The sequence below is a fragment of the Leucoraja erinacea genome, unplaced genomic scaffold (genome assembly GCF_028641065.1).
Source record: "Leucoraja erinacea ecotype New England unplaced genomic scaffold, Leri_hhj_1 Leri_352S, whole genome shotgun sequence".
Lineage (NCBI taxonomy): Eukaryota > Metazoa > Chordata > Chondrichthyes > Rajiformes > Rajidae > Leucoraja > Leucoraja erinaceus.
The window spans coordinates 105,259-131,808 of record NW_026576253.1 but is presented as its reverse complement, the minus strand read 5'-3'; the positions used below and the strand labels follow the sequence as shown (position 1 = coordinate 131,808).

Here is a 26,550-nt window from a genome sequence, read left to right as displayed (position 1 = left end):
GAAGGAATGGGTAACGTTTCTGGTCGAGACCCTCCTCAGTCTCGACCCGAAATGTCACCCAGTCCTTCTCTCCAGAGATGCTGCCTGTCCCGCTGAGTTACTCCAGCATTTTGTGTCCTTTTTTGTAAATCAGCATCTGCAGTTCCTTGTTTTTAAACCATTCTGGTTAACCATCGCTGCACCTTCCCCAAAGCCTCCACATCAGTCCTGTAATGGAGTGACCAGAACTGTATGCAATACTCCAAATGCTACCTGACCAATGTCCCTTAAAGCTGCACATATACATTCCTCTCTCCTTATCTCACATCCTTTTATCTCCTTATTTTCCCTCGCCTCTGTCACTTACTTCACTCATCTGCCGATCACCCCCTCATCTGTTAACATAGTGTCAGTCTGAAGAAGGGTCCTGACCCGAAATGTCACCTATCCATGTTCTCCACAAATGCTGCCTGACCAGCTGAGTTACTCCAGCACTCTTTGAAACGTCACCTATCCATGTTCTCCACAGATGCTGCCTGACCCGCTAAGTTACTCCAGCACTCTGTGAAACGTCACCTATCCATGTTCTCCACAGATGCTGCCTGACCCTCTGAGTTACTCCAGCACTGTGTGAAATGTCACCTATCCATGTTCTCCACAGATGCTGCCTGACCTGCTGAGTTACTGCAGCACTTCATGTTAGAGTCATAGAGTGATACAGTGTGGAAACAGGACCTTCGGCCCAACTTGCCCACACCAACCAACATGTCCCGGCTACACTAGTCCCACCTGCCTGCATTTGGTCCATTTCTCTCCAAACTTGGCCTATCTATGTACCTGTCTATAACTGTTTCTTAAACATTGGGATAGTCCCAGCCTCAACTACCCGCTCCGACAGCTTGTTTCATACACCAACCACTCTCTGTTGAAAGGTAACCCCTCAGATTCCTGTTAACTCTTTTCCCCTTCACCTTGAACCTATATCTTCTGGTCTTCAATTCCCCTAGTCTGGGCAAGAGATTCAGTGCATCTAACTAAATTGTGTTCCGTGCAAGATTCCAGCATCTGCTGTTTCTTGTGTCTCCCTCACCTGTATCCACCTATCACATCTGACAAAGGGTCTCAACCTGAATCATCACCCATTCCTTCTCTCTAGTGATGCTGCCTGTCCCGCTGAGTTACTCCAGCATTTTGTATCCATCTATCGCTTGCCAGGCTTTGTCCAGCCCCCATCTGTCTTTTCCATCTTCCTCCCCCACCCTCTCCAATCAGTCTGAAGAACGGTCCTGACTCACTCCCACCTCCTTTCCTACCTTCTCCACCCCCCCACACCAAGCAGTCTGAAGAAGGGTCCTGTCCTAGAATGTTGCCTGTCCTTGCTCTCCAGAGGTGCAAGTTACTCCAGGAGATTGTGTCTCTTTTTGTAAACCAGCATCTGCAGTTCCTTGTGTCTAGACTAGGCGTGCATTTCACCCTACACTTGCGCTCGGTCCGCCAAGGCCTGCTGGATCTCCCGGTTGCCAACCATTTTAACTCCCCTTCCCACACTGGTCTTTCTGTCCTGGGCCTCCTCCATTGGCAGAGTGAGGTGACACACAAACTGGAGGAACAGCACCTCATAGCTTACAGCCCAATGACATGAACACAGAATTCTCCACTTTGAGGAGACTCTCCCCTCATCAAAATGAAATCCTGGAGTCTGTCCCAACCCCAACTCTTTTTTCCAGCATCCCCCACCGACTCCATTAGTCCATAGAAAGGTCCAGACCCGACACATTGCCTAGCCATTCCCCTCCAAAGTGCCGGTAGAACTCAGCAGGTCAGCCATCCATGGTGGGAAATGGATGGAGAAGTGTTCCTAATATAAGCCCTCCTTGGCCCTGTCAAGGAGCAGACAAGCAACAGTACCAGCATCTTCTCATTCATACTGTACCCAAGTGAAAATGCAAAAGTGAGCCAAGCTGCACACAGCCGACTGCTCACAGTACCAGCTGGCTGCCACTGGCCCAAAAACTTAAAAGCATTTTAAAGTGTTTTTTTTTTTTAAAGAAAGTCTTGACGCATTTGTGCCTTGCCTAACAAATAAAGCAAGTTTTTCCTGACCTGACTGTGTTCTTCGGAATTCTGCAGAATTCATGTTGTGTTATCAATAATGAAAGAAAATGCCAACCTTCTCAGGAAATGATGATGATGGTGGGACTGACATATTTTGAAAGAATGGGTCGATTGGGTTTGTATTCACTGGAATTCAGAAGGATGAGCGGGTATCTTATAGAATTGTATAAAATTAGTGAGGGATTCAACAGGGTAATGCTGATAAATGTGAGGTGCTACACCTTGGCAGAACAAATCAAAATAGGACGTACATGGTAAATGGTAGGGAATTGAAGAATACAGTTGAACAGAGGGATCTGGGTATAACCATGCATAGTTCCTTGAAGGTGGAATCTCATACAGATAGGGTGGTAAAGAAAGCTTTTGGTATGCTAGCCTTTATAAATCAGAGCATGGAGTATAGAAGCTGGGATGTAATGTTAAAATTGTACAAGGCATTGGTGAGACCAAATCTGGAGTATGGTGTACAATTTTGGTCGCCCAATTATAGGAAGGATGTCAACAAAATAGAGAGAGTACAGAGGAGATTTACTAGAATGTAGCCTGGGTTTCAACAACTAAGTTACAGAGATAGTTTGAATAAGTTAGGTCTTTATTCTCTGGAGCGCAGAAGGTTAAGGGGGGACCTGATAGAGGTCTTTAAAATGATGAGAGGGATAGACAGAGTTGATGTGGATAAGCTTTTCCCTTTGAGAATAGGGAAGATTCAAACAAGAGGACATGACTTCAGAATTAAGGGACAGAAGTTTAGGGGTAATATGAGGGGGAACATCTTTACTCAGAGAGTGGTAGCGGTGTGGAATGAGCTTCCAGTGGAAGTGGTGGAGGCAGGTTCATTGGTATCATTTAAAAATAAATTGGATAGGCATATGGATGAGAAGGGAATGGAGGGTTATGGTATGATTGCAGGCAGGTGGGACTAGGGGGAAAAAACATTTGTTCGGCACGGACTTGTAGGGCCGAGATGGCCTGTTTCCGTGCTGTAATTGTTATATGGTTATATGGGTAGATGCAGGAAACATGTTCCCCATGTTGGGGGAGTCTAGAACTGTTAAGGTTAATTTCTTAAAACAGTCAACTCACAATGTTAGATCAACCAACACAAGCTTTACTGATCATTTAGCCGGCGAGAGTGCCAGGGGATACAAAATCAAATATGCAACATATACTTAACCGTCCTGGGCCATCACTCTAATGAACAAACACATACAGCATCTTTTTATAGTATTTTGGAAACATAGTCACATGTTTATACTGAGTTGGAGCAATGACGTCCTACACATCAATCACAGAGTATACCCATTCAAAGCATTCTTGTCACTAACACAACATTTCTCATGCTATGGTTATATCGATCACAAAGTTTAGTTACAAACCCCCAAACAACAGGAACTTAGTTAAAGGTCTATCATCTGCAGTACCTTCTTAAACAATGTAAGGATCTGTATCAATTACCCACAGAAGTACCTGTTTACGGAGGTTCAACTGCAAAGGAAACACATCCTCTCTCAAGGCTTCTGATGACAGAAGCCAGCAGCTTCTCAGAAAACACATCCTCTCCCACCATTGTCAATATCTTTTGCTTGGGCACAACATGAAGCAGCTTGGATGCAGTTTGAATGCATGCCTCCAATTTCCTGATCTCCCAGCTCAGCTACAGCACAGAATTACAAAGCTTCAGAACCCAAAACCCAAAGAAGACAAATTAATCTTTACTTAATAAAATACCTTATGTTAAAATTTGTATTATATAACTAGGATATTATCAGAACCAGGGGCCACCGTTCAAGAATAACGGGTACATTACTTCCGGTGGCTGCTATGAAGCAGTGAAGGCAGCTGCACTGAGCTCTCCTCCAGACAAATCATGTTTAAAGTCGACTCCCATGCCAGGATCGAGTTAAAAATTCTTATCAGGTTTGCTGAAAGTCAAGGGTACTGACTCCATCAAACGGTACTGGTGGATTTGGGATTTAAAACAATCTTATCGTAAAAACTGGATGAGAAAGAGAAGAGGTCAGAGAGGACCCAAGAAGACTACAATCAGTTTCCAGCTCCAAAAAGCTCTGGATGAGCTTGAAACCACCCCTGAAGCCACATTTGAAGGTTTGGAAGATGAGCTGGAACCTCAACAACCTACAAGCGATATGGCTGTGAGAAGTGATACAAAGGAGAAATAAATGAAAAGCTGGGAAGAAACGGTAAGAGCTAATATTCTTAAAGACATTCTAAAGATCTTCAGAAGCAATTTGCCAAAATGAATTCTACAATTCAGAATAACTTCTCCACTATGGAGGGCAATCTTTCTAAGAAAATTGATAATAGCTGCGGCGAAGTAAAAGAGCTTTATGTAGCCCTGAACCAGCAGTTTAAAGATTTGGAGTCCAGGACAGCGAAGGAAATGGAAAGTATGCGGAGAGATTATAACAACAAACATGACACCCTGCTGAAGCAATTAACAGACACGGAAAAATTGATGGAAGAAATGGAGGGTGAGATGGAACAGATGAGCCAAGAGATAACAGGTCTGAAAAAACAACACGATACGAATTGGGAGTTAACGAATAAACTGAATGAGAAATGTCAAGATTTAGAGGCCAGGTCAAGGGGGCAAAATCTGAGAATAGTAGGAGTTAAAGAGGGTGCTGAACACGGCCTTCAAATGCGTGATTTTATTACTAATCTACTTAAAGATGTTTTCAAACTGAAAAACCTGAAAAACCAAAGATAAATCTGGCTCATCGAGTGGGTCGCTTCCAAAAACATGATAATGCTACACCAAGGCAAATTATTGTAAAGTTTCTAGATATTTCAACTGTGGAAACTCTATTAAAGAAGATAACCTATGGAGAAAATCTTACATTCGCTGATAATATCGTAAGATTCTACAGGGATTATCCTCGGGAAATTCTGGCAAAAAGACGCGAGTTTAAAAGGGCAAGCAGTATTTTATATGGACATTCTGAAGTTCGTTATGGCGTGATCTATCCAGCAAAAATGCTAATTACGTTTAAGGGTAAGCAACGCTCATTCACGGACCCGGACTCTGCTTGCAAACACGCCCAGGAGATTTCAAACAAAATTCAAGGAGGAACAGATTATTAGCCATTTTATCTGTGAAACTTTGTTTTTTTCTGTTCCAATTAAGACACTAGAACGCTTCAGACGGTTACCAAACAGGCTTATCTGGCAAGAATGTGCTGTTTAATAACACAGACCGAATTAAACTTCTGAACTGAAAGCACATATGAAAGCTCAAGGTCGCAAGCTCGTCACCAAACCCTTCAGCACGGAGAACTATGAGACCGTCTCCTTTTGAAATGGCCATGATATGAGGCATCTGTTCCACACTATATGACCATTCCGTTCCAAGATGGCGCCGGTGTGTGTGGCCTGCCGTCAGTTGCTCCCGGAATTGTGTGTGCTGTTTGTAATTGTTTCCATTCTTACCCTGGATGTCGACTCTCTGTTGGTCTATGATCGCCAAACTCTGCTGGATCTTTGTTCAGTGGACTTGGCTGGTGGTGGCCGCGGTACGTTACCCCCTCTTCTGGCAAGGGCCCCGACTCGCCTTTGCCTTGTCCTGGCTCCACTTCCTCGGCGTAAGCGTAAACGTCGCCGGGGTAAACGCGGCGGCCGGTTGGTGAGGCTGAAGGCTTGTCTGGCGAGTTTACCTGCGTCTTCCTGGAGTGGGATTGGTCGTTCTCTTATTCTTCCTCGACGCTTGTTGGACCCTGATGGCTGCTGCCTGCTGCCTGCCGTTGGCCCGGAAGAACTGCTCCTCCCTTGTGGCCCCTCCTCTCCTCGACCCCGCAGGCGTGGTTTAAATCTCCTCAACTTGCGGCCCTTGTGCCGGGCTCCCCTGACATCGGACGCCGTGGACCAGCCTGTTCCTGTCAAGATTGCCCTGGTGAACGCTAGGTCGCTGGTGAACAAGACTTTTATTTTGAAAGATTTTTTTGAATCCAGAGGGTTAGATCTCCGCTGTGTGACTGAGACATGGCTGGGTGTTGGTGAGTCCAGCGCTTTTGCTGAGATGTTACCCCTTGATTGCTGCTATCTTAACTCCCCGCGGACGTCGGGCAGAGGTGGAGGACTAGCTACTGTCTTTAGGAGTCATTTTAAATGTAAACAGCTATTGCTTTCATCCTCTTTAGCAAGTTTTGAATTAAGTTTGTTTGAGCTGGTTGGCTCTAACACAGTGTTGTGTGCTCTGGTCTATCGGCCTCCAAAGTATAATAAGGACTTTTTAAATGACTTTTCTATGTTCCTGGCTGAAATCATGCCTAGATATGACCGTGTACTTATTGTAGGGGATTTTAATGTTCACGTGTGTTGTCCTGAAAAGCCTATGGCAAAGGACTTTTTGAATCTCATTGATTCATTTAGTCTTGTCCAATCTGTGTCCGGACCCACACAAGAGCATGGTCACACACTCGATCTTGTTCTATCATACGGTTTGCCCGTTTCTAATCTAGTGATTTGTGATGCCGTGTTTTCCGACCATATGCCTGTGTTATTTGAGGTTATTATTGCACCTACTGCAGTTCGACCTCGCGCTCCTGCTCGGCACTGTCGTGTTGTTAGCCCCTCCACTGCTGTTCAGTTCTCGGCTGCTTTTGCTCTGAACTCCATCGTTCCTGAGTCTGTGTGTGATACAGAGGAGCTTAGCTCATGGTTTCACTCCACCTGCCAGACTGTTTTGGACACTGTGGCTCCATTGAAGTTCAGGCAGCCTAAAACTAAATTTGAGCCCTGGATGAATGACACGACTCGTGCTGTCAGGCGCGAGTGTCGTAGAGCTGAGCGGAAGTGGAAGAAAGACAAACTGCAGGTGTCATTTCAAATGTTGAGGGAGAGTTGGTGTCATTATCAGAAAGTTGTGAAAGCTGCTAAGAGGAAACATTTCTCAGGTATTATCCTCTCTGACTGCCGCAGCCCTCGTGTTTTGTTTAACACCATTAAAACAGTTCTTAATGCCCCGCAGGCAGTCTGTATGGAGGCGTCCCCTGCTGTGTGTGAGAACTTCCTCCGCTTTTTTGTTGATAAGGTCGCTATGATTAGAGCTCTAATCCCACCATCTGCTTATGACCCCTCGGTATCTGTTCCATGCACGGCTGTATTTGATCATTTTAAGCCGGTGTCTCTCTCCTTTTTGCATGAGATTGTTGGTCGTTCAAAGCCCTCAGGTTCTCCGAATGATGCTGTTCCTCCTCGGCTGTTTAAGGAGGTGTTGCCCACTGTAGGACCATCTGTTATCGCTGTCGTTAATAGCAGTTTGTCCTCGGGTGTTGTTCCTGCGCTTTTTAAACATGCAGTAGTACAACCCCTGATTAAGAAACCTGCTCTTGACCCTGCAGTTCTTGGGAATTTCAGGCCTATCTCCAAACTGCCTTTTTTATCAAAAGTCCTAGAGAGGATCGTGCACAGGCAATTGATGGCCTTTTTGGAGGAACATGACGTTTTGGAGGTTTTCCAGTCCGGTTTTAAGTCCCGGCACAGCACAGAATCGGCCCTTTTGAGGGTTTTTAATGATATTTTTTTGGCTACTGATCATGGTAACTGTGTTGTCCTTGTGCTTTTAGATTTGTCAGCTGCCTTTGACACAGTGGATCATGAAATTTTGATCTCCCGTTTGGAGCAGTGGGTGGGTATCAGGGGCATAGCACTGGAGTGGTTCAGGTCGTACTTGGCTGATCGAACTTTTTGTGTCAGCCTTGGGGACTCTGTATCCTCCTCAGCTCCTCTCTCGTGTGGGGTCCCACAGGGCTCAGTTCTTGGCCCTCTCCTCTTTTCACTCTATCTGTTCCCACTCGGTTCCATCCTTAGGAAGCACGGGATTTCATTCCACTTTTATGCTGATGACAGTCAGCTTTATGTGCCTCTGGGAAAAGGGGGTGTACACTCTGTCGGCCTCTTGCTTGAGTGTCTCAGTGACATAAAGGCCTGGATGTCACTGAACTTTTTAAAATTTAATGATGACAAGACAGAGGTAATGATCTTTGGTGACACCTCTGCCCCCCCCCCCCCCCCCCCCCCCCCCCCCCCCCCCCCCCCCCCCCCCCCCCCCCCCCCCCCCCACCCCCCCCCCCCCCCCCCCCCCCCCCCCCCCCCCCCCCCTGTTGATCTAGGCTCTTTGTCTGCATATCTCAAACCTAACATCACGAACCTGGGGATTAAAGTGGACCCTGAGCTTAGATTTGACTGTCAGGTAAGGGCTGTTGTTAAATCTGTTTTTTTCCATCTGAGGCAGCTGGCAAAAATAAAGCCGATTTTGTCAAGGCAGCACTTTGAGACGGTAATCCACGCCTTTGTTACCACCCGGCTGGATTACTGCAATGCACTGTATCTGGGGGTTAGTCGGTCCTCCATCGTCCGTCTCCAGATGGTACAGAATGCAGCTGTTCGTCTCTTGACTGGCACACGAAAGTATGATCATGTTTCTCACCTTTTGGCCTCTCTCCACTGGCTGCCTATTCAGTATAGGATTCGTTTTAAAATTCTTTTATTTACTTTTAAATCCCTAAGTGGTCTTGCCCCGTCCTACCTATCTGAGCTTCTTCACCCTTATTCGCCCTCCCGCTCTCTCAGGTCAGATGATCAGCTGCTCCTGATTGAGCCAAAGACTAAGCGGAAGCTCAGAGGGGACCGTGCCTTTGCTGTGTCGGCTCCGAGATTGTGGAATGAATTGCCTCTGCACGTTAAACAGGCCCCTTCTCTAGCTGTTTTTAAATCACTCCTGAAGACATATCTATTCTCCATGGCCTTTGTAGACCAGTGAGGTGTTGAATTGTTTATTAACTTTATTTGCTTGGTTTTGCTGCGTTGTTCGTACTTGTGTTTTATGTTTTTTAATTTATTGTTTGGATTTTTGTATGTAATTTATGCGCCTCGTGTTAGTTGTATGTTCTGTTGTTCTGCCTGTTTTATGATGTCTTGCTTGTTTTCTTTTTTCTGTACAGCACTTTGGTCAGCTTTGGTTGTTTTTAAGGTGCTTAACAAATAAAGTTATTATTATTATTATTATTATCCAATTACGCGCAATAAACTCAACCAACGTTAAAGGCGTAATGTCCTATACTAACGCGATTAACTATATAGCAGGAAGGGTGGGGGAGGTTAGACATATATTTTAAATACTAAATACTAATAATGAATTAACTAACATACAGGTAAATGAAAAGTGTAATTTTTGACGAGGTATTTTAACCCATAATTACTTTTATTTTAATCCAAATCTTCTACCTTCCCTTTTATTTTATTCTATTTTAAACTGTTCAGCTATGACCTGATATGATAATTTTGGTAACAATTAGAGGGAACCGACTAATGTTGGGTCAAATTCTAATAGGGGGATAAGGCCCAGTGCATAATCTCATCGACGGAGGTCAATTTAAATACAAATCTAGCTACCTTAGGTGGCTTTTTTGTAATTTATCGCTTTTTTGATAAATTACATTCACTTTTTTTGTTTATTCACAATTATGTGTTGTATGACTCAATAATTTGTATGTACACTTTATTTTATGTTTTTCTCTTTCCCTTAATTATGTTTAATAGCGTCAGGAGATGTAGAACTACTGTAGAAATTATGAAGGACAACTCTGGATTCGGGATTCTGAGGTACTTGGCTGCATCACATGAATCATACAGTCTGGTAATAATAGCCAATGCAAGATAATAGTCGAATAAATATCGGAGGTCTCACCTTCTGTAGTTGGAACATCAGAGGTGCGAATGAGCCAATTAAAAGGGGTAAAATTCTGGCACAATTAAAATCATTAAATATGGATATTGCTTTCCTACAAGCGACACATTTGAAACAACAAACGCAGATCAGATTAAGGGGAAATTGGATAGGTCAAACCTATTACTCCTCATTCACCTCTAAAGCAAGAGGCACGGCCATTAGAATTCGGAAGGGCATACCTTTTAAATTAAAGAAATCCATATCTGATAAAGAGGGAAGATATGTTATAGTCACGGGAGAAATTTACAATACACCATTAACTATGATAAATATTTACGCTCCTAATTTTGATAACCCACAATTTTTTAGGAAAATAATAGATTTAATCGCAGAGCACAATTTTCAAAATATAATAATGGGGGGAGATTTCAACTGTGTTATAGACCCATACTTAGATAAATCAATAAAGCTAGGGAAGCGTCTTGTTAAAACTAAGACCTGTGAATTTTTAAATACTTATATAAAAAATAATAACATAGCTGATGTCTGGAGAATAGCAAATCCAAGTGGTAGGGAATACTCATTTTATTCATCAGTTCACAAAACTTATTCGCGAATTGACTATTTCTTATTGGACACAAAATTGATCCCGTATACGAATAAAACATCATATCATAATAGTATTATTTCTGATCACTCACCATTGACTTTTATACTTAAAATTGAGGGAATGCCGAGTATAAAACCTTTTTGGAGGTTCAATGCACACATATTAAATAACCCGCAGGGTTATGAGTATATAAAAGAACAAACAAAACTTTTTTTCGAAATAAATGACACGCCGGGCATTTCTGCACCGCTATTATGGGGAACCTTCAAGGCATATATTCGCGGTGTCATAATCTCTTACCAAAGTTTTCAAAATAAGGAAAATAGAGAACTTCAGCGGATAGAACAGAAAATAAAATTATTAGAACTGGACAATGCAACTGACCCAACCATAAATAAACATAGTAAGATAACTTTATTGAAATATAAAGTCAATAGAATACTATCGGCTAGAGTAATAAGATTATTCCAAATGACAAAACAAGCACACTTCGAATTTGGGGACAAGCCACATAAACTGCTTGCGAGGCAACTGAAGCAACGAGAAAAGGAAAAAACTATTACTAAAATTAAATCGGATAAGGGTGAGTTTCTAACATTGCCTAAGGATATTAATAAGAGGTTTGCCCAATTTTATCATAATTTATATACATCTAAAATAAAGACAGATGTAAGTAAAATGACAATTTTTTAGGATAATTGCAAGCTCCCAAAATTGGATAGTTTAGAACAAGAGCAATTAGGAGCACGGATTACTAGTGAAGAAATAAAACAAATAATAAACTCACTGAAAAATGGGAAGACCCCAGGACCAGATGGTTTTAGTAATGAATCTTATAAAAGATTTCAGAAGTCAATCGTACCAAGATTATTCAATTTATACATGCAGGCTTATACTGAAAATAAACTACCAGAAACCCTAGCAGAAGCAACAATAACGCTTATACCAAAAAAAAGATAAAGATTTAGATGAACCGGGTTCTTATAGAGCTATTTCACTTCTAAATACGGATCAGAAATTTTTAGCAAAGATTCTAGCTAGAAGTCTAAATAATTATATTAATAATTTAATAAATACGGATCAAACGGGATTTATACCCAAAAGACAATCATTTAATAATTGGAGAAGGCTTTTCAATATAATGTACTCTCATAATGAGGACAATGAAGATATTTCAGTTGTCACGCTGGATGCAGAGAAGGCATTTGATCAAGTAGAATGGCAGTATTTATACAAGGTACTCCAAAAATTTAATACGGGAGAGAATTATATTAGATGGATTAAACTACTTTACGATAGACCTACGGCAAGAATATTAACTAACAATACGCTATCTCCAAAATTTTACTTATCAAGGGGTAATAGGCAACGGTGTGCCTTATCACCATTGCTATTTGCCCTTATGATAGAACCGCTGGCCGAAAGGATTAGAAATCACCCGGATATTCACGGATATAACACCAAAGACTCAAAGAATAAAATTCCATTATATGCTGATGATATCCTTTTATATATTACTAATACACAAACGAGTATACCCACCTTATTAACACTAATTGAGGAATTTGGCTCGTTTTCAGGATATAGAATAAATTGGAATAAAAGCGACATTATGTCTTTAAAACCACAGGATTCGAGACACTTACTAAAATTCCCCTTCAAAATTGCAACCGAAAAATTCAAGTATCTGGGTATTCAAATTATGAGAAGACACAAATCATTATTTAGTGCCAATTTTATACCACTATTAAATAAACTGAATGATACGATTAAATTTTGGAAAACGCTTCCGCTCTCATTGATAGGTAGAATTAACGCTATAAAAATGACTTTCTTACCACAATTAATATATTTGTTTCAAGCGATCCCAACATATATTCCAAAATATTTTTTCAAAAAACTAGATTCCACTATCACTAATTTTATATGGGACTACAGAACACATAGAATTCAACGAAAGCATTTGTGCAAATCTAAAGAAGTTCGGGGTTTATCATTATCTAACTTTATGTATTACTCTTGGGCAGTGCATATTAAGAACATAATGTACTGGCTGGATAGTGCCACTCAGCAGTTGGAGTGGATAAGAATGGAGAAAGAGGAGTGCTATCCGCACGATATAGGAACGATCCTGCTCTCACCGATAAAATTGAATAGTATAATATATAAGAAGAACCCAATTATTCACAATATAATAAGAATTTGGAAACAAATAAAAGTATCCTTGAAATTAAATAATTTATCAGTACTAACCCCACTATTGAACAACCCCGCATTCAAACCTTCTCTCATCGACAACACATATCAACAATGGGATAGATTGGGGATTAGGAAAGTAGGGGATATGTATGAAGTGGGCAAACTGTTATCATTTCAACAATTAAAATTAAAATTTGAATTGAAGGATAATCAATATTTTAAATATATACAGGTACGTGACTTTATGAAGAAATATACACATAGATTTCAAACTATATTTTTAGATCCTTTAGAAGAAGCAATGAATATTAAGGCTGATTCACAAAAATTTAATATCATACTTTTATAATAATACTAGACCAAGTGCAGACCCGTTGGGTCTGTTTCCCCAACAGCATTTGCGGGGGGGGGGGGGGGGGGGCGTGAGGTGTGAAGAGGGGAGGGAGGAGGAGGAAAAAACGGATAGATTTGGGAGGGAAAGGAGAGCGGTGAGAGATGGGGAGAGAGATGTGTGGGGGAGGGGGGATGGGGAGAGGTGTGGGGGGAAAGAGGGGAAAGAGTCGGGAGTGAGAGTGGAGGGGAAAGGGGAGAGAAGTGGAAGAGTGGGGAGGGAGGTGGAGAGGGGTACCGCGAGTGATGGAAGAGGGACAGAGGGATAGGGGGAAGGAGGTGGGGGGGGAGAGAGGGGAGGGGGGTGGGGTAGACAGGGAAGGGGGGTGGGGGGGGAGAGAGGGATGGGATGGGGGGGGTGAGGAGAGGGGGAGGAGAGAGAGTGGGAGAGAAGTGAAAGAGTGGGAGAGAAGTGAAAGAGTGGGGAGGGGGGAGGGAGGGGTAGAAGAGGGACGGGGGAGTGGTGGTGGAAGAGGGACAGAGGGGTAGGGGATGAGATGGGGGAGAGAGGGGAAGGGAGGGGAAGAGAGAGGGGGTGGGGGGTGGGAGAAGCGTGGGGTAAGGGGATAGAAGTGGAAGAGTGGGGAGGGAGGGGTAGGGGGAGTGGTGAAAGAGGGACAGAGGGGTAGGGGGAAGGGGGTGGCGGTAACGAGGGAAGGGGGGTGGGGGAGAGAGAGAGATGGGTGGGAGAGGGAGAGGGGTGGGGAGAGGGAAACATAGACATTAAGTGCAGGAGTAGGCCATTCGGACCTTTGAGCCTACACCACCATTCCATATGATCATGGATGATCATCCAACTCAGTATCCTGTACCTACCTACTCACCACTATCTGTGTGAAAAATGTTTTCCTCATCTCAGTACTAAAGGATTTCCCCTTTATCGTTAAACTGTGTCCCGCTTGTCCTGGACTTTCCCAACATCTGGAACAATCTTCCTGCATCAGACAAATGCAATTCAGGACTTTTCTCTTCACAAGCAAAGTCAGAATGATAGTTAGTGAAGAATTTGAATAATCGCTGAGCGTTCTTTACGGCAACAATGTATTTGAGCATTGGGCATTGTGACATCACACAATGGAACGTTCACCAGGGGCTGGGCTCCTGCAAAGGCATAAGTAAATGAATCCTTTGGCCATCTGTGAGCATTGGGCATTGTGACATCACACGATGGAACGTTCATTAGGGGCTGGGGCTGGGGCTGCTTCTATGGGTGAAAAGCCTGTTTATTGTTGAAATATTGTGGTGGGGGGGGGGGGGTGAAGGATTTGATTAAAAAAGTGTACTTAAACACGACGAAATGTAATGAGGAGCGGATACTTAGAAAGAAAAGCGAAATCTCTACCGAAATGGAAAAGATTTCGGCGATTCTGCGTCCGGTTTCGGAGTTGCTGTGAATCAAAGGAAGAAACACGGCCGGAAGCTGTACGTGCAAATGGATCCATTCCGATTGGACGTCCAAGAGCGTCGGGTGTCGCGATTGGACGTCTGCGAGCATCGGGCATTGTGACATCGCACAGCGGGAACGAATCGAAAGGCAGGAAGGGATCCGTACGGCAGGCGGTCGGATGGGGCGAGAGTTTTAAAAGTATACTAGACCAAGTGCAGACCCGTTGGGTCTGCTCCTCCAATGGTGTGATTCCCCCAACCCAATATTCCACCATGCACCCGTCTCCTCCAATGGAACTGAAGCCGTTGCCAAATGTAAGTTTCCAGCACTCCCCTGCCTCCCTCAATTGCACCTCCCCTGCCTGCTGCAGCAGTGAAAAGTTCAGTGTTCCTGTCTTGCAACTTTGTTTCAAAGTGTGTTGGAAGCTGATAGGAAGGAGCAGCCGTCAACGAATCAAAAGGCAGGAAGGGATCCGTACTGCAGGCGGACGGATGGGTTTGAGTTTTATATATTAACTAGACCAAGTGCAGACCCGTTGGGTCTGCTCCCCCAATGGTGTGATCCCCCAACCCAATATTCCACCATGCACCCGTCTCCTCCATTGGAACTGAGCCCGTTCCCAAATGTAAGATTGCAGCCCTCCCCTGCCTGCTGCAGCAGTGAAAAGTTCAGTGTTCCTCTCTTGCAACTTTGTTTCGAAGTGTGTTGGAAGCTGACATGTAAATGGAGAAGCCTGTTTATTTTTGAAATACTTGGGGGTGGGTGGGGGGGAGAAGGATTTGATTAAAAACATGTACTTCAACACGACGAAATGAAATGAGGAGCGGATACTTAGAAAGAAAAGCGAAATCTCTACCGAAATGGAAAATATCTCGGAGATTGAGCGTCTGGATTGGGCGTGGCAATGAATCAAAGGAAGAAATGCAGCCGGCAGCCGTACATGCAAATGAATCCATTCCGATTGGACATCTGCGAGCATCGGCCATTCCGATTGGACATCTGCGAGTATCGGGCATGAATCGAAAGGCAGGAAGGGATCCGTACTGCAGGCGGACGGACGGATTTGAGTTTTATATATATAGATAGATAGATAGATAGATAGATAGATAGATAGATAGATAGATAGATAGATAGATAGATAGATAGATAGATAGATAGATAGATAGATAGATAGATAGATAGATAGCTAGATAGATAGATAGATAGATAGATAGATAGATATTAAATAGAGAATAACCCTCAACGGAAGCATTAAGGGAAGATTGGGAACATGAGCTAATGATAAAGATCTCGAAGGATAGATGGGAAAAGTATTTGATGAATACACATAACTGTTCTATTAATGCAAGACATAATTTAATTCAATTCAAATTATACATAGACTATATTATTCAAAAACGAGGTTGAATAAATTTTACCCAAACGTTTCTCCCAGATGCGATAAATGTTTGTTTCAAAATGCTAATATAACACATTCATTTGTAGGATGTACAAAGTTGAATACATTTTGGAGTGATATATTTGATATATTTACAAAGCTTTTCAAGTCAAGAATAGAACCCAAAACGGAATGGATTATATTTGGAATAATAGGAGAAGATACCAATTTAAATAAAGATCAAAATGTTTTTTTTAAATTATGGGTTAATAATTGGAAAGAAATTGATACTTAAATTTGGGAAAATACAACCATACCAACTGTTAAAATGTGGATTAGGAATATGATGGACATAGCACGCCTTGAAGAAATTAGACTCCGACTAATAGATAAATATGACCAATTCTTAAGGAGTTGGTCCCCTTTCATCGACTTTTTGGAATCATGTGATGCAGCGGTACCGTAAAGATTGCTGATTTCAGTTCATGACGCGGATAGATCTACATCTCCGAATACAGATTTGAAAAATTCTCTTTTAAGGGGCCTTCTCTTCTATTTCTACTTTCCACTTTCTCTCTTTCTTTTTTATTTTTTATATACACACGTCACGTTTTTCTACTCTCTACCATCTTTTTTTCCACTTTTTCCTCTTTCTATTGTTTTCTTTTTCTTGTCTTGCTTACTTCCTTCTCATAACATAAAACTAGAGGTTGTACATAGAATGGATTACGGTATTACATAGTTGGCACCTAAAATTAGGTTCCACTGTACTGTTTTGTGCTGTATTAACTTCTAATAAAATAAACAAAAAAAACAACAACAAAAAAAGAATAATGGGTAGGTCGTATAGGACTGAGATGAGGAAAAACTTTTTCAACCAGAGAGTAGTGAATCTGTGGAATTCATTGCAACAGAAGGCAGTGGAGGCCAATTCACTGGATGTTTTCAAGAGACAGTTCAGTTCACATTTACTGGCACATGCACCAATTGAGGTACAGTGATATTTCAGTTCCCATACAGCCATACTAAGTAAAAAGCAACAAGACACACAGTCACATCAAATAAAATTTAACAGATACATCCACCACAGCGGAATCCACATTCCTCACTGATGGAAGGTAATAAAGTTCAATCATCTTTCTCGTTTGTTCCGCTGTGGTCGGGGCTGTTGAACCCTCCGCAGTCGCCGACCACCGAAGCCGTCGCGTCGGGTAAGATTGGAACACTCCCCAGCATGGAGCTCCCGAGTTGGCCTCTTCTTACCGGAGACCGCGGGCTTCACGGTGTTAAAGTCCACAGGCCCTGAGGTTGGAGCTCCACACGGGCGATCCTCGGCAAAGGAGAAAAACTGCATCTCCGTCGAGGTAAGTGACTGAAAAAAAGTTTCCCCTAACTCCCTCCCCCCCCCCCCCCCCATGTAAAACAAACCTAGAAACGCTAAAACATACTTTTAAAACATACTTAAAATACGGGAAGCGGTGACTCCGGAGCAATCCTGATGCTATCGCCAGCGAGAAGAAGACAGGAATGACGAAGAGATGGCCCACGAGGGAGGGAGGGATGTCCGTTTAATTTAGATAATTCAATGTTCATGTCATTAACCATATAACCATATAACAATTACAGCACGGAAACAGGCCATCTCGGCCCTTCTAGTCCGTGCCGAACACTTACTCTCACCTAGTCCCATCTACCCGCACTCAGACCATAACCCTGCATTCCTTTCCCGTCCATTTATCTATCCAATTTATTTTTAAATGATAAAATCGAACCTGCCTCCACCACTTCCACTGGAAGTGGAAGTAGCTTACATTCGGCTGTAAGCTATGAGGTGCTGTTCCTCCAGTTTGCGTGTCACCTCACCCTGGCAATGGAGGAGGCCCAGGACAGACAGACCAGTGTGGGAGTGGGAAGGGGAGTTAAAATAGTTGGCAACCGGGAGATCCAACAGGCTTTGGCGGACCGAGCGCAAGTGTAGGGTGAAATGCGCGCCTAGTCTAGATACAAGGAACAGCAGATGCTGGTTTACGAAAAGAGACACAATCTCCTGGAGTAACTTGCACCTCTGGAGAGCATGGACAGGCAACATTCTTGGTCAGAACCCTTCTTCAGACTGACACTATGTTGACAGATGATGGGGTGATCGAGTGAAGTAAGTGACAGAGGTGAGGGAAAATAAGGAGATAAAAGGATGTGAGATAAGGAGAGAGGAATGTATATGTGCAGCTTATAAGTTACTAACAACAACTAAGTTACAGAGATAGGTTGAATAAGTTAGGTCTTTATTCTCTGGAGCGCAGAAGGTTAAGGGGGACTTGATAGAGGTCTTTAAAATGATGAGAGGGATAGACAGAGTTGATGTGGACAAGCTTTTCCCTTTGAGAATAGGGAAGATTCAAACAAGAGGACATAACTTCAGAATTAATTGTATTGTATTGTATTGTATTCAAATTTATTGTCATTGTCTCAATTTGAGACAACGAAATGAATTTCCCTTACAGGCAGTATCATTAAAAAAATCACAAAGAAATAATAAAAATAAATAATAAATAAATAATAAAACATATTAAAAATAAAATTGAAATTGAATTAAAATTAAAAAAAAAAAAGCACAAACACAGAAAGTCCACGACACAACATAACATATATGGCACCAAGGTGAGGAAGGCACCATAGTCCAGCCAGCGTGTTCATCCGTGGACGGGGCCTTCCGAGCACCCGCAGTCGCCGCCCCGGGTGGCCCGATGTTCAGGCCCTCACGCCGGGCTGGTGGAACGCCGACGCCGAACCCCGACGGTGAGCATCTTCCTCCTCAGCGGCCCGGACCTCCTGATCAGCCGTCTCCCGCTGCCGGAGTCTGCAGCTCCTGAGTCCGCAGGTCGAGCCGGGCAGAGTCACAGGACCCCGCGTTGTTAGTCAGCGCCGCCCGCGTTGGGAGCTCCGCAAACCGCAGCTCCAGGATGTCGGCAGCAGGTCCAGCACTCCGGGCTCCAGACGGCGACCCCCGGTAAGGCATCGCCAGCCCCGCGATGTTTCAGCGCTGTCCCGCCGCTGCTGGAGCTCCGGTCGATCCCGGCAGGAAAGGCCGCGCCAATCCAGGTAGGTAGGCCGCTGTGGGGGGAGGGGGGGGGGGCGAGGACGCGACTCGAATAATAGTCGCGTCCTCACCAGGAAGCGGCTGAAGTACGGTATCCCCCGCAACATGCCCTCTTTCCCCACATAAAAACACCAAAAAAACACAAAAAAATACACTTTTACATAACTAAATAAACAAAAAAACAAAAAGATACCGGGCTGTAGGTGGAGGCTGCTGGCACCAGCGCCACCGGAATTACAATACGCCCCACTGGAAGTACAATACAAGTAAGGGACAGAAGTTTAGGGGTAACATGAGGGGGAACTTCTTTACTCAGAGAGTGGTAGCGGCGTGGAATGAGCTTCCAGTGGAAGTGGTGTCGGCAGGTTCATTGGTATCATTTAAAAATAAATTGGATAGGCATATGGATGAGAAGGGAATGGAGGGTTATGGTATGAGTGCAGGCAGGTGGGACTAAGGGGGAAAAAAGTTGTTCGGCACGGACTTGTAGGGCCGAGATGGCCTGTTTCCATGCTGTAATTGTTATATGGTTATGCGCGTGAAACCCTTGCCACACTCAGCGCACACAAAGGGTCTCTCTCTGGTGTATATGCGATGGTGCTCCCGCAGCCCCCATGCTCTCTTATCACAGTGGGAGCAGCTTCTCGCCGTCGTGGGCCCGCCGGTGCTGCCGCAACCCCCACGAGCTGTCAAACGACTCACCACAGTACGGGCAGTCGTAGTGCTGGCCACTGGTGTGCACGTCCTGGTGAGACAGGGCGTGGGAGTGATGGCAAAGCAGTCCACACTGGGGATGGTACAGTCGCCCGCGTGCACCCGCTGGTGGGACAGCAGAACGGTGGAGCGGGTGAAGCCCTTGCCGCACTGGATGCAGGTGTAGGGGCGCTCGCCGGTGTGGGTGCGCTGGTGCTCCAGCAGGCTGCTGGAGTCGATGAAGCCCTTGCCGCACTGGGCACAGTTGTAGGGGCGCTCACCGGTGTGGGTGCGCTGGTGCATCAGCAGGTGGTTGGACTGGGTGAAGCCCTTGTTGCACTGGGCACAGGCGTAGGGGAGCTCGCCGGTGTGGGTGCGCTTGTGCTTCAGCAGTTTGCTGGACCTGGTGAAGCTCTTGCTGCAGTCGCTGCAGGTGAAGGGCCGCTCCCTGGTGTGCAACCGCCTGTGCACCTTCAGGTACGTGGACATCTTGAAGTCTTTGCCGCAGTCGGAGCTGGTGAAGGGCCGCTCAATGCTGTGCACCACCCGGTGCTGCCGCAGCCCCGCCAACTGGGTAAAGCTCTTGCTGCATGTGGAGCAGCCATAGGGCCTCTCGCCCGTGTGCACCCACCGGTGAGTCTCCAGCTTACTCGGGCTCTGGCAGGCCTTGCCATACACATCGCGCTCATAACTCTTCTCCTTGTTGTGCCCCATCATGTGGTCCTCCATCGAAGCTCAGCCCCTCGAAGCTCAGCCCAAGTGCTTGAGGGGGGGGGGGGGGGGGGGGGGGGGGGGGGGGGGGGGGGTGTGGGGACCTGGGGGGGGGGGGGGGTGATGAGCATCAGAGAGAGAGACAGACAGAGAGAAAGACAGAGAGAGAGAGAGAGAGAGAGAGAGAGAAAGGAGAGGGATTGTATTGTTTATTATTTGACAGTAAAACCAGATTGACCAACGTCGCAGGTTGGAGATAGAGAGACAGAGATAGAAAGAGAGCGAGAGAGAGACAGAGATAGATAGAGAGAAAGAGAGACAGACAGAGAGATAGAGAGAGATGAAGATAAATCAACAAAGGGCAATCAATAAAGAGCTATAGGTCTATTGTGAGTTTATGTACAGGGACATATCTATCCATGCACTGTAGACTTGTATTTATATAGATGCATTTTAATATGTATGTCATGTTTTATACTTTGTGAGAAGGAAGACGAGGTGGAGGAGGAGGAGGAGGACGAGGAGGAGGAGGAGGAGGATGATGATGATGATGATGATTGGGGGGGGCACTTTTTGCTGTGATGAGGATGCTAGGAGGCTGCAAGGTCACTTGGATAGGCTGGGTGAGCGGGCAAATGCATGGCAGATGCAGTATAATGAGGATTAAATGAAGGCTATCCACTTTGGTGGCAAAAACAGTAAAGTAGACTATAGAAACATAGAAAATAGGTGCCACAGAATGTAGTTGAGGCCAGTTCATTGGCTATATTTAAGAGGGAGTTAGATGTGTCCCTTGCGGCTAAAGGGATCAGGGGGTATAGAGAGAAGGCAGGTACAGGATACGGAGTTGGATGATCAGCCATGATCATATTGAATGGCGGTGCAGGCTCGAAGGGCCGAATGGCCTACTCCTGCACCTAGTTTCTATGTTTCTATGTTTCTATCTCCATTTCTAGCTCAATCAACAGCTCCCTCAAGCTCCTTCTCCGTCTCCAACTAAACGTCCAGCTCCATCTCCATCTCCTGCTCCATCTACAGCTCGAGCTCTAGTTACAGCTCCAACTCTTGCTCCAGCTCGAGCTCTAACTCTAGCTCCATTTCAAGCTCCAGCTCCCACTAGCTCCAGCTCCAGCTCCAGCTCCCACTCTAGCTCCAGCTCCAGCTCCAGCTCCAGCTCTAGTTCTAGCTCTACCTCTAGCTCCATCTCCAGCTCTATCTCCAGTTCTAGTTCTAGCTCCAGCTCCAGCTCCATCTCCGGCTCTAGCTCTAGCTCCAGCTCCAGCTCCATTTGCAACTCTACGAGGCCCAGCTCCATCTCCAGCTCAATCTGCAGCTCTAGCTCTATCTCCAGCTCCATCTCCATCTCCAGCTCCAGCTCCGTCGCCATCTCCAGCTATAGCTCTAGCTCTAGCTCCATCTACAGCGTCAGTTCCATCTCCAGCTCCAGCGCCATCTCCATCTCCATCTCCATCCCCATCTCCATCTCCAGCCCCAGCTCTAGCTCCAGTTCCATCTACATCTCTAGCTCTATCTCCAGCTCCAGCGCCATCTCCATCTCCAACTCTAGCTCCATCTCAATCTCCAGCTCCAGCTGTCACTCCATCTCCAGCTCCCTCCTGATCCAGATACAGCTCCAGCTCCAGCTCATTCTTCAACTGCTGCTTCAGCTCCATCCTCAGCTCCATCTCCAGCTCCAGCTCAATCTCCACCTCAAGCCAGCCTCATCTTCTGCTCCAGCTGGAGCCCCAGTTGTAGCTCCATCTCCATCTCAAGTTGCAGCTCCAACAACAGCTCCATCTCCAGCTCTAGCTCCAGCTCCATCTCCAATTCCATCTCTATCTCCAGCTCCATCTCCAGCTCCATCTCAAGGTCCATCTCCAGCTCAAGTTCCATCTCCAGATCAACATCTTGCTCCATCTCCATCTCAATCTTCAGCTCTTGCCGTAGCTTCAACTCCAGCTCCATCTCCAACAATAGCTCAAAATTCAACTCAATTTTCAGCTGTCGCTCATGCTCCATCTCCAGCTCCAGCTCCCTCCAGCTCCGGCTTTATCTCCAGTTCCTGCTCCAGCTCTAGCTCTATCCCCAGCTCTATATCCAGCTCCCTCCAGTTCTAGCTTTAGCTCCATCTACAACCATCTCCATCACTAGCTCTAGCTCCTGCTCCATCCGCAGCGCCAGCTCCATCTCCGGCGTCATCTCCAGCTCAGCTCCAGCTCCATGTCCAGCACAATCTCCAGCTCCAGCCCCAACCCCATCTCCATCTCAAGCTCTAGCTCCAGGTCCATCTCCTGCTCCATCTCCAGCTCCAGCTACAGTTCCATCCTCAAATCTACCTCTATCTCCAGCTCCAGCTCTATCTGCAACTCTAGCTCCATCTCCATCTCCATCTCCAGTTTCAGCCATATCTCCAGCTCTAGCTTCATCTCCATCTCCTACTCTGGATATAGCCCCATCTCCTGCACCCTCCAGCTCCAGCTCCATCTCCAGATCAATCTCCGGCACCAGCTCCAGTTCCAGCTCCATCTCCAATTCCAGATCCAGCTCCATCTCCAGCTCCATCTACAACTCGAGCTCCAGCTCCATCACCAGTTCTAGCCCTATCTCCAGCTCTAGCTCCATCTCCATCTCCTACTCTAGTTATAGCCCCAATCTCCTGCACCCTCCAGCTCCAGCTCCATCTACAGCTCAAGCTCCAGCTCCATCACCAGTTCTAGCCCTATCTCCAGCTCCATCACCAGCTCTAGCCCTATCTCCAGCTCTAGCTCCATCTCCATCTCAGACGCCAGTTCCATTTCTCTTGCTCCATTTCAAGCTCCATCTCCAGCATCTGCTCCATCTACAGCTCCAGCTCCATCTCCAGCTCTATCTCCAGCTCACCACAGCTCCAGCTTTAACTCCGTCTCCGGCTCTAGCTCCAGCTCCAGCTCCATCTCAATCTCCAGCACCAGCTCCAGTTCCAGCTCCATCTCCAACTCCAGATCCAGCTCCATCTCCAGTCGAATCTCCATCTCTAGGTCCATCTCCAGCTCCAGAATCTCCAGCGATAGCTCCATTTCCATCACCAGTTCTATCTCCATCTCCAGCTCCATTCCAGCTCCAGCCCCATTGCCAGCTCCAGCTCCATCTCCAGATCCAGCTCCAGCTCCAGTTCTAGTTTCATCTCCAGATCCAGCCCCATCTCCAGCTCTAGCTCCAGCTCCAGCTCCATCTCCATTTCTAGTTCCATCTCGAGCTCCACCTACAGCAGCTCCATATCTACCTCCATCTCAAGCTCCATCTGCAGCTGCAGCTCTATCTCCAGCTCCAACTCCAGATCCAGCTCCATCTCCAGCACTATCTCCAGCTCACCACAGCTCCAGCTTTAACTCCATCTCCGGCTCTAGCTCCAGCTCCAGCTCCAGCTCCACCTCCATCTCCAACTCCAGATCCAGTTCCATCTCCAGCACTCTCTCCAGCTCACCAGAACTCCAGCTTTAACTCCATCTCCGACTCTAGCTCCAGCTCCATGTCCAGCTCCAGTTCCAGCTCCATCTCCAACTCCAGATCCAACTCCATCTCCAGCTCCAGCTCCAGAATCTCCAGCGATACCTCCTCCATCTCCAACTCCAGATCCAGCTCCATCTCCAGTTCGAGCTCCAGCCCCATCTCCAGCTACAGCTCCAGTTCTAGCTCCATCTCCAGCCCAGCCCCATCTCCAGCTCTAGCTCCAGCTCCATCTCCATTTCTAGTTGCATCTGGAGCTCCATCTCCAGCAGCTCCATATCTACCTCCATCTCAAGATCCATCTGCAGCTGCAGCTCCATCTCCTGCTCTAGTTCTAGCTCCAGCTCGAACACCAGCTCCTGCTCCAACACCAGATCCATCTCCAAATCTAGCGCCATCTCTATTTCCAGCTCCATCTCCAGCTCCATCTCCATCTCCAGCTCCATTTCCAGCTCCAGCTCAATCTCAAACTTCAGCTCCATCTCCAGCACCAGCTCCAACTCCACCTCAATCTCCAGCTCCTCCAGCTACATCTCCGGCTATATCTCCATCTCCATCTCCAGCTCCAGCTCCATCTCCTGTTCTAGCTCCATCTCCATTACTAGTTCCATCTCGAGCTCCATCTGCAGCAACTGCATACCTACCGACATCGTTAGTCCCATCTGCAGCTGTAGCTCCATCTCCTGCTCCAGTTCTAGCTGCATCTCCGGCTCTATCTCTAGCTCCAGCTCCAACACCAGCTCCAGCTTCATTACCAGCTCCATCCCCCGCTCCAGCCCCATCTCCATCTCCAGCTCCATCTCAAACTCTATTTTCAGCACATCTTCAGCTTCAGTTCCAGCTCTCGCTCCATCTCCAGCTCCATCTCCTGCTCCATCTCCAGCTCCATCTGGAGCTCCAGCTCCAGCTCCATCTCCAGCTCTAGCTCCAGCTCCATCTGTTAACCCATCTCCACCTCCAGTTCAAGCTCCAGCTCAAGCCAGCTCCATCTTCTGCTCCAGCTGTAGATCCAGTTCCAACTCATTCTCCACCCATAGCCCTAGCTCCATCTCCAGATCTAGCCCCTGACCCATCTCCAGGTCTCTCCAGCCCTAGCCCCATCTCCACTCCATTCCAGCTCCTGCTCCATTGCCACCTCGAGCTCCAGCTCCATCTCCATCTCCATCTCCAGCTGCAGCTCCAGTTCTAGCTCCATCTGCAGCTCCAGCCCCATCTCCAGCTCTAGCCCCATCTCCATCTCAATTTCTAGTTCCATCTCGAGCTCCATCTCCAGCAGCTCCATATCTACCTCCAAGCTTCATCTGCAGCTGCAGCTCCATCACCTGCCCCACTGCTTGCTCAGCTCCAACACCATCTCCATCTCCAACTCTAGCGCCATCTCCATCTCCATCTCCAGCTCCAGCTTCATCTCCAGCTCCATCTCCAGCTCCATCACCAGCTCCAGCTCCATCTCTAACTCCAGCTCCATCTCCAACACCAGCTCGAACTCCACCTCAATCTCCAGCTCATCCAGCTACATCTCCAGCTATATCTCCATCTCCAGCTCCAGCTCCACCACCTGCTCTAGCTCCATCTCCATCTCCATTTCTAATTCCATCTCGAGCTCCATCTGCAGCATCTGCATGTCTACCGACATCTCCAGTCCCATCTGCAGCTGTAACTCCATCTCCAGCTCTAGTTCTAGCTGCATCTCCGGCTTTATCTCTAGCTGCAGGTCCAACACCAGCTCCAGCTTCATTACCAGCTCCATCCCCCGCTCCAGCTCCATCTCCATCTCCGTCTCCTGCACCATATCCAGCTCCATCTCCAGCTCTCGCTCCACCCCCAGCTCTAGTGCCAGCTCCATTACCAGCTCCAGCTCCAGCTCCATCTCCAGCTCCATCTCCAGCTCCATCTCCAGCTGCATCACCAGCACCAGCTCCAACTCCAGCTCCTCCAGCGGCATCTCCAGCTCTATCTCCATCTCCATCTCCAGCTCCATCTCCTGCTCTCGCTCCATCTCCATCTCCAATTCTAGTTCCATCTCGAGCTCCATTTCCAGCAGCTCCGTATCTACCTCCATCTCCTGTTCCATCTGCAGCTGTAGATCCATCTCTTGCTCCATGTCCAGCTCCATCTCCAGCTCCATCTCCATCTCCAGCACCTTCTTCAGTTTCAGTTCCAGCTCTCGGTCCATCTCCATCTCCAGCTCCATCTCGAGCTCCAGCTCCAGCTCCAACTCCAGCTCTAGCTCCAGCTCCATCTCTTGATCCCTCCAGCTCCAGCTCAATCTCCAGCTCAAGCCAGCTCCATCTTCTGCTCCAGCTGTAGATGCATCTCCATCTCCAGATCTCTCCAGATCTAGCTCCTGCCCCATCTCCAGGTCCATCTTCAGCTCTAGCTCCATCTCCAGCTCCGTCCCCAGCTGCAGCTCCAGCACCAGCTCCAGCTCCAGCCCCAGCTCCATCTCCAGCACCAACTTCATCTCCAGTTCCATCTCCAGTTCAAATTCCAGCTCCATCTACATCTCCATGTCTAGCTCCAGCTCCAACACCAGCTCCATCTCCAACTTTAGCGCCAGCCCCAGCTCCATCTCCAGCTCCCTCTCCAGCTGCATCTCCAGCTCCATCTCCATCTCCATCTTCAGCTCCATTTCCTGCTCTAGCTCCATCTCCAGTTTCAATTCTAGTTCCAGCCCTCGGTCCATCCCCAGCTCTATCTCCAGCTCCAGCTCCAGCTCCATCTTCAGCTCCATCTTCACCTCCAGTTCCAGTACCATCTCCAGCTCCATCTCACGCTCAAGCTCCAACTCCATCACCAACTCCATCTCCAGCTC

The 26,550-nt window shown here is 46.5% G+C and overlaps 1 protein-coding gene across 1 annotated transcript; it reads left to right on the top strand.

Annotated features, from left to right (window-relative positions):
* Window positions 1-24,547: 24,547 nt before the first annotated feature.
* On the top strand, window positions 24,548-26,045 carry LOC129693574 (uncharacterized protein DDB_G0271670-like; the record flags this gene model as incomplete). The annotated part of the gene is given in 3 exon segments (XM_055630373.1): window positions 24,548-24,738; window positions 25,198-25,905; window positions 25,994-26,045. Coding segments are annotated over 3 exon segments (951 nt in total), but the record flags the coding sequence as incomplete, so codon positions are not given.
* Window positions 26,046-26,550: the final 505 nt, after the last annotated feature.